Source organism: Glycine soja, chromosome 13 (assembly GCF_004193775.1).
Source record: "Glycine soja cultivar W05 chromosome 13, ASM419377v2, whole genome shotgun sequence".
Classification (NCBI taxonomy): Eukaryota; Viridiplantae; Streptophyta; class Magnoliopsida; order Fabales; family Fabaceae; genus Glycine; species Glycine soja.
This window is the reverse complement of record NC_041014.1, coordinates 31,285,704-31,293,383: the sequence shown is the minus strand read 5'-3', so window position 1 is coordinate 31,293,383 and position 7,680 is coordinate 31,285,704. Positions and strand designations below refer to the sequence as shown.

The window sequence follows — 7,680 nt, the reverse complement described above, 5'->3', positions numbered from 1 at the left end:
TCATTTTAATACCATCTTTTGATTAAATGACAAACTTCATTCTCCTAATATATTTGTGTTTTTTTTAAGTACCTAACATGTATATGTTACATCCAATTATACTTTTAATTTATCATTCAAACGATTCAACAAGTTGTAACTAAATATTAAAAATCTATTATATCTATACATATGAATATATTCAAAAAGTTGTAACATGCATAGAATATATCAGTGTAATGATTTTACTTAACTTCTTATATCATCAATTATTCTCAATATCATTAATAATAACTTGATTTTTTTAAAATGATCGATAATAGAAAATAATATATCATAAAGAATTATTTTTGACAAATCTAAAATATAATTTAATTATATATTTAAAATATAAAAATTAAATTTATAAATAAATATTTATTTTGTATAATGCACGTACTAAAATACTAGTGTAGTATGTTATCTTGATTTTTGACAGCAAGTATAGTATAGTCTGGGGAGCGAACCAATAGGCAGCATACAACAGTAGGGGTTGTAATTTAAAAATATAGACCTACATGCACAAGATTTCACCACACACTCTATAAAGCGGAAGATATTTTCTACGCCTACGCCTGCGAGTGTGCTTAAACCCTAGCCCCTCTTCTCTTCATTCTTCACTCAGGTCAGTTTCTTCTCTTCTTCCTCTTTCTCCTATTTGAGCTTAAACCCTATGTATCACTTTGATGCATTTATCTGTGTGGGGGCTTAATTTGTTTTTGGGTTTCCCTCTGATCTTGTAGGTTGGTTTAGGGTTTAGGGTTTAGGGTTTAGGGTATAACTTATCTTGTTACTGGGTTGGCGAGAAGGAATCGTTTATGTCCTTTTGTTGTTTTTTTGAGAAGTGAAGCTCGTGACCTTTTAGAATTTGTCATTCGGTTATGGCTATCACGATGATGCGTTTTTATTCTATTGATCCTTACAATAACTGGTTTCAATTTTTTGTATCAGGAAACAAGCATAATGGCCTTCTGTAATAAGGTTGGAAATGTCTTGAGGCAGGGTGCTGCTCGCAGCACACAAGCACCTGTTTCATCCATGCTTAATTACATTCGCTGCATGTCTTCAAGCAAGCTTTTTATTGGAGGTATTCACTTTTGTTGGAAAAATAGTTGTGGATACAAACCACACACTTGGTCGCCATTTTTCTTATGGTTTTATTGTTTTGGACTTTGCTATTTCAGGCCTTTCATATGGAGTTGACGATCAGTCTCTTAAGGATGCATTTTCTGGCTTTGGAGATGTGGTTGATGGTAAGTTCAGCTTGCTTTCATTGTTATCACATGGTGTCCAATTTCAGCCACCCGTCAGCATGTTCTTCAGTTTCCTTTGATGTCATTATAACTTTGCAATGGCATTGTGTAAATCCTTCAATCTGCCATTGGGAGTCCACTGTGGTGCAACATCTATGAATACAGCTATTGCAGTCTCAATGGGCTTCACATTTTTGTGACCGGAATGTGGGACTACACATTTATGTCTTTGAGCAATTGAAGTTTCAGTTAATATTAATGCCAAAATAGCTGTTGATTCATATTTGCATACAGCTTAATTTTTATGCATATATATTTGAGATTTTATTTGCCCGCAATGCTATCTGCTATAGAGGAATATCGTCCCCCATTCCGCCATTGATTTGTGTTGCACCCCTAGATTTTTGTTTGCTGTTGGAATTTGTGTGCAAAATATCATTTTCTGTCTGGCCATTCCAACTGTGAATACTTTTCTTAAAATCACAGCAAGCATAGTATTTGTATCTCATTGCTAAATAGCTATAATTTTGTTTTGTGCTGGTGTATTCAATGGAAAATTTCTTGGTTTCATTATTGACAAAACTGGAATAAACATAAACATGTGGCTGATGAGATTTCATGCCTGCATTAATAAATGACTGCCTGGTCCTATTTTTGGTTCTGGCATACTTATACTTGTGGGTCTGTTACACAGCAAAAGTTATAACTGACAGAGACTCTGGAAGATCAAGGGGATTTGGATTTGTCAACTTCTCCAATGATGAGTCTGCAAGTTCGGCACTCTCTGCAATGGATGGGAAGGTCAGAGTGCTTTTCAGTTTATATTGAACTTTTTTATTATAGTCATTATTAGTTGATTGACGTGCTATAGTTCTTTAGGATCTAGATGGGCGAAGCATTAGGGTATCCTATGCAAATGATAGACCTTCTGGACCTCAATCTGGCGGCGGCGGCGGTGGTGGTTATCGCAGTGGGGGTTTTGGCGGCGGGTGGTGATTTTGCTTCTCGCAATGGTGGTTGGTGATTCAATTTTTGTGTCTTCTGCTTAGTTTTGAGATTATTTTTTTTGTTTATGCTTTGCACTTTGGTAAAGTAGTAATTAGTGAATTTTTATGCTTTTCCTCCTTACATTTCTTGGTGATGTTATTCTGTGATGTTAATGGAGCATTTGTTTCCATCTATTATGGTCAATGTGAGTGTTAGGTTGGATTTCAAATTAGTTTTTCTTGGTTCATTTCCACTATTTTTAAATTGTTATCGTGACTTGAGAAAATAGCCCCGGCACTACCACCTTTTATTGTGACAGTGAGTGTATCAGGAGTTTTAGGTTTTATCAAATGCTTCCATGATCAGATTTCAAAGAAACTAGTTGCTTTGTGCAGCACTCGTTTATAGGGTGTTCTGCCCTTTACCCTTAAAACTCGATTACTCTTGATTTTTGTCACTGGGTAAAGGAGGTGAGTTATATATGCAAATACAAAGACATCAATATTTCTGGTGCCTGATTTTGTTTTGGAGGTAATTTCAATTTGCGTGGTTTGTTCTTGATAACACTTAACGAGTTTATGGAGTCAAACACGAGTTCGGCTATTGGCGATGAAATAAATCAAATAATTTGTCTGTCGATCTTCTTTTTTTGTGTGTTTTTTTGGGAATTCGGTTGTTCTAAATGTGGGTTTGTTATATTTGGGCTTGTGAAATCTTTAAGCCACGTAAGGAGATTATAAACTTGGATAATCAAACAGTTTGATTACATGGGCTTGAATCTTATCTTCGGAAAGAGATATATATATTCGGGATGGCGATGAGTAGGACTGAGGACTCGGTGTGAATATTACATAACATGTTTTTTTTTTTAAAAAAACTCAATATCCGAATCTTACCCCGTCAATAGCAGCACTTTTAAATATTAAAAAACTGGTTTTATACCGTATTTAGATATAGGTATTTTATATTTAGATTTATTATCTCTATTTTAGTTTACTTGAACTTTTATCACTTTCCGTAATGCCGTTAGTTTTAATTATGTAAAATGTAATATAATAAAACACACCTACTATTGAGTAACTTTTATCCTAAAAGTGTACCATTGGGTGTATTACTAGTTCCTATATGCAAGAAAATAAAATTCGAGTATCACTTTGGACAAAACTAAATAGTATTGAAAGACAATTGAGTAATTCTCATAAAATTATTTTAACTTTTAAGTAATACGTATAAAATTAGAATATGAATATAACTCATAACAAAGGATATTTAAAGCTGTACATTAGGGAGTATCTGTGATCTTATTGTGATTCTCTTTATCAATTAATAAGTTTTTTAATTATGAAATTCAATCAAATAGTTTTTTTTTCTTTCTAAGCAGCAATAATAAAAGTAATAATAAGGGGACAAATAAATTATGAGGAAATAAAAGTGGAGAGAAATTTGATATGGTTTATACGCTTGAAATAATTTTAAAACACATTGAGAAAAACTAAGGATAATTTTTGTTTTTGGTTTACCTCTCATTTATTTTTCCTACTATAAAAGACAAAGCACCCATTGAGAAAAACTAATCGAATCGATCCTATTGCAAAAACAATGGATTTCTCAACATATGCAAGGTCTATGCTGCTGAGAAGGGTAGAAGACAATGATGATAAACAATAAAGCATCATAGAAAATATATTTTTGTTTTCACTATTCTTTGGAGTTTTCTAATACGGAAACATTACCCCCAACTCCCCTTTTCTTTCTCTCAATATTTATTAATCTTTTAGTTTTGGATTTTTAGGGAAAGATCGGAACAATTGAGAGCTTAAGTTAATAGCATAAGTTTAAGAAGTAAAAAAGTTATAAGCTCTATAAAAATTATTACAATAAAATTTAAAAATGTTATAATTTTTTTAACCAGTTTTTAGTTCTAAATTTCTACGAGAGTTTTTGTGGATTAGAATGCCTACTCAGTGTCGGTGAGCAGTCTTAAGTTTCTTAAATAGATCAGACAGTATGACATATCTTGTCAAGAGTTTCGAAGTGATATGTCACCCTAATGTGGGGGCATGTGCTTATGTCCTCCTTATTCTGAAGTGTGAACAAAAGCCATAGTTTACATCAAGTTTTTCCCTGAGATTGAACTTGCACAACGTGGTTGGTGGAGCGTCTTTGTCTCTCTCATTTCTCAAATTTGTCCACGTATATCAACATCACAACCATACAAAACCAACGCATTATATTAGGGTGCATTTGGAAATTAGTTCCGCTAAACGCAACGTGAATCTGTCCTTAATTTTTTCTTTCTTTTGCGTCTGGGGTTTTAGAAAATTACAAAGTACAAACCTTCATTCAATATGGTTCAACGTGGTTTAACACCCTTAGTCCTTTAGAAAATTACAAAGTACAAACCTTCATTCAATATGGTTCAACACCCTTAGTCCTTTAGAAAATTACAAAGTACAAATCTTCATTCAATATGGTTCAACGTGGTTTAACACCCTTAGTCCCTTATTAGAGAGCATACAACTTTGGCGGAAGGTTGTTTAACAGTCATTTATTCATAGTTATTTGTTTATAGCACTTTTATATCCGGGAATTCAGTTTCCATCCCTATAACGAGTTCAAATAATCAGGGATACCCATGATTAACTTATTATAATTTAAAAATTGTGATCAGAGTTCTTTTAGTAGCAATTATTTTTTCAAATTTAATCAATACCAAATTCGCATAGTTTTGTTTTATATCTACTGATCATGGAGCTAAGTAAAGAGAGGCATTTTCATTGTTATTCATAGAAAATATACTACCTAGATCATGCATGCATATAGCAGCAGAGTTTGGTATCTTTGCAATTTTTCAAACATCATTCAGTATAACTATATAGTTTATAAAAGTAAACTATTTTCTGACTCCATTGCTAATTGGTTCTTTAACATTAAAATAAGAAGAAAAAGAAAACCAACAAAATTAAAACACCTTCGTTGACATTAGCTGTATAACCAATTTCTTCAATCTTGGAGAAATAGTTAATTTAACCGGATCAAAGATGATATTAATAATATACTTCCTCCAATCTTATATATTGGTCACATTCTAGAATGAATACTTGATCCTATTTATAAATCACCCACTAATCAACACTTCATTATTAAGGAAGAAAAATTTTGAGATCGAAGGTTGTTATTGGTTCATATCCATTGATGGGAATAGTAGAGTAATGAATGAATATTAATAATTGACGTGAAAGAGAGAGAATGAGAAATGATAATTTAAGCTAAACATTCAATTAATTATTAATGGAATTAATTGGATGTGTAATTATGTTAGAGTATAATTGAAAACTTGTTTTATATTTAGACATATTTAATGGTTTAACTTTTCTTCCTTCATCTTGAAAATAACCAATATATAAGACAGGAGGAAATACTTGCTTATTGATCACTAATACATGTACCGATGTATATATGGCAAATGAAGCATGAAATCATGTGAGACATTCAAACAAGGGTATAAAATTACTGTTAATTATGTTGATTATTGTTTCTTCATTATTAGACATAAATAAAGAATTACATTTAACACTTGTAAATTCAATTTTTACATATAAAAGAAGACATTACATTTAATGTATCATTAATAAGATAGTTTTATCCGATTTCAACAGTATTAACTCTAATGAAAAAAACCTATAGAAAGAATTAAAAAAAAGCATTATATTTAATGTAAAATTAAATCAAATTACATATGTAATGCAGCACACAAATTCATTCATTCATTCATTCATCAAGTGATGAAATTAAGCAGTCTGATTTCCACGTCGAAAGAAAGTCAAGATTGTGGAGGTTTATAGGCACTACGGAATAAACATTGATATATAGGCACTAAATTTGAATGCGAATTAAGTTATAGGCTCACTTCTAGATGTAGAGGAAGAGGAGTCGTGTTCCATGTGACAATTGAAATTGTACAGCGCCAGCCTGTCGTTGAGCATCCCGGTAGTGAAGAATATTAATATCGCAGTTCACGCGTCTTACCATATACTACCTTCAAATTGTCATCCACAAAACAAAACCAAACTCATGCCAACATCTTTCTTCCTTTTGGTCAAACTTTGTGCCTTACTAATACAAATATACAATAGGACTGCCCCTGTTTCGCTTTAATATACTTTGGCTTTAGATGGACTAATAAGTAGTATACATGTACTAGTACACAAGAAAAGGAAACAGGGAATCACAATTATTTATTTAATTGGATTCTGAAAATCTTGACAACTAAGACTCCCTCAGAGCTTGCAATAATAAGCCTCTTTTTTTAACACGCTACTCTTTAACTTCGACCCTGTCTGCGGTACTCTCTCTGTCCTTTTGTTGTGAACAACTGGCTGAGTCTTCTCCATTCTTACAGTCATGATCACAATTTTACACAACAAAGTTTTTCTCTTTATTGTTGATTAAGAAAATGATTATTGCCTGGCATAATGCCTTCTTTTTTTTTCTCAATTTATTTATGGATAAATAAAGAAAGAAGTGAATGTCCTTGTTGCTCATTCCTCCCACAATGCTTCTTTCGATAATGACAAGTGTAATGATTTCTTATTTTAAGATTTGAAATCATTTTGAGAAATTTGAATATATTTTCTTGTCATTAAAAATTATTAGAAAGCCATAACGAACAAACTCCCAAATACTTAACTATGATTAAAATTAAAAAAAAAGATTAACTGTTAATAGTATAATGTATAAAAATGGGTAAGTTAATTACCTGTCTGGCTCTCTCGTGTTACTTGAAATGCTTTAAATTATAATTGTACTAAATGTAGCTAAACATATTTATCTTGTAGGAAGAACACTTTATCCTTTTATATATACGAATAAAAAAGAAAAAAAGAATATAGGAATTTAAATGTACCTTATGAGTTGTGAAGGAGATAATTTAACTTTTGAAAATGAAAGGGAATACGATACGGAAAGCAGATACTTTTAATGTACAAGTATATGGATAGGAATTGTGTTGTGTGAGTTATTGGCATTTGCGCTGCTGGCAAGATTTTTAGGCTAATATTGAAGCTTCAGACTGGGGATGTCATTATTTTGGCAACCACACCACTTTGTGTCGTTTCCTTGCTGATTGCAAAGTAACTAATTTTTGCCCCCAATGAGCCGAGTTTGCATAATCCAACCGTCCATGTCAGGGTGTAGAGTTATGCTTATAGCTTAATTAATATTACCCCAATCCAATTCAATTCGTTTTGGTGAGTGAGTGTCACATACATGACACAGTTATTAGTAATGCGAGTAGTATTTTCTAGAGAAAGAGTCATCATGAATATGAAAGCATCTCCAAAAGCCAAAGCAATGAATAATAATAGGGACCCAATGATGAATCAAGGGAAAAGCAACACTGTAACTGTAAATAATAATAAAG

General features: G+C 32.1%; 1 protein-coding gene across 2 annotated transcripts; it reads left to right on the top strand.

Annotated features, from left to right (window-relative positions):
• The first annotated feature begins 513 nt into the window (after positions 1-513).
• Positions 514-2,505, top strand: LOC114381799 (glycine-rich RNA-binding protein 4, mitochondrial-like). 2 transcript variants are annotated; one of them, XM_028341017.1, is made up of 5 exons: positions 514-643; positions 970-1,105; positions 1,203-1,271; positions 1,966-2,072; positions 2,158-2,505. In XM_028341017.1, the coding sequence occupies exons 2-5, from the start codon at positions 982-984 to the stop codon at positions 2,293-2,295; spliced, it is 438 nt and encodes a 145-aa protein (XP_028196818.1). In that variant the 5' UTR covers positions 514-643; positions 970-981; the 3' UTR covers positions 2,296-2,505. The 2 variants fall into 2 exon arrangements, with proteins under 2 accessions (XP_028196818.1, XP_028196819.1); XM_028341018.1 differs by having other exon boundaries at positions 596-643; positions 2,151-2,505.
• Positions 2,506-7,680: the final 5,175 nt, after the last annotated feature.

What these genes read in the sequence shown, in the direction of transcription:
- LOC114381799 (XM_028341017.1), top strand. Translation starts at nt 982, where the DNA reads ATGGCCTTCTGTAATAAGGTTGGAAATGTCTTGAGGCAGGGTGCTGCT. An exon ending in AAGCAAGCTTTTTATTGGAG is followed by an intron (nt 1,106 to 1,202) that starts GTATTCACTTTT and finishes TTGCTATTTCAG; the next exon opens with GCCTTTCATATGGAGTTGAC. An exon ending in CTTTGGAGATGTGGTTGATG is followed by an intron (nt 1,272 to 1,965) that starts GTAAGTTCAGCT and finishes TCTGTTACACAG; the next exon opens with CAAAAGTTATAACTGACAGA.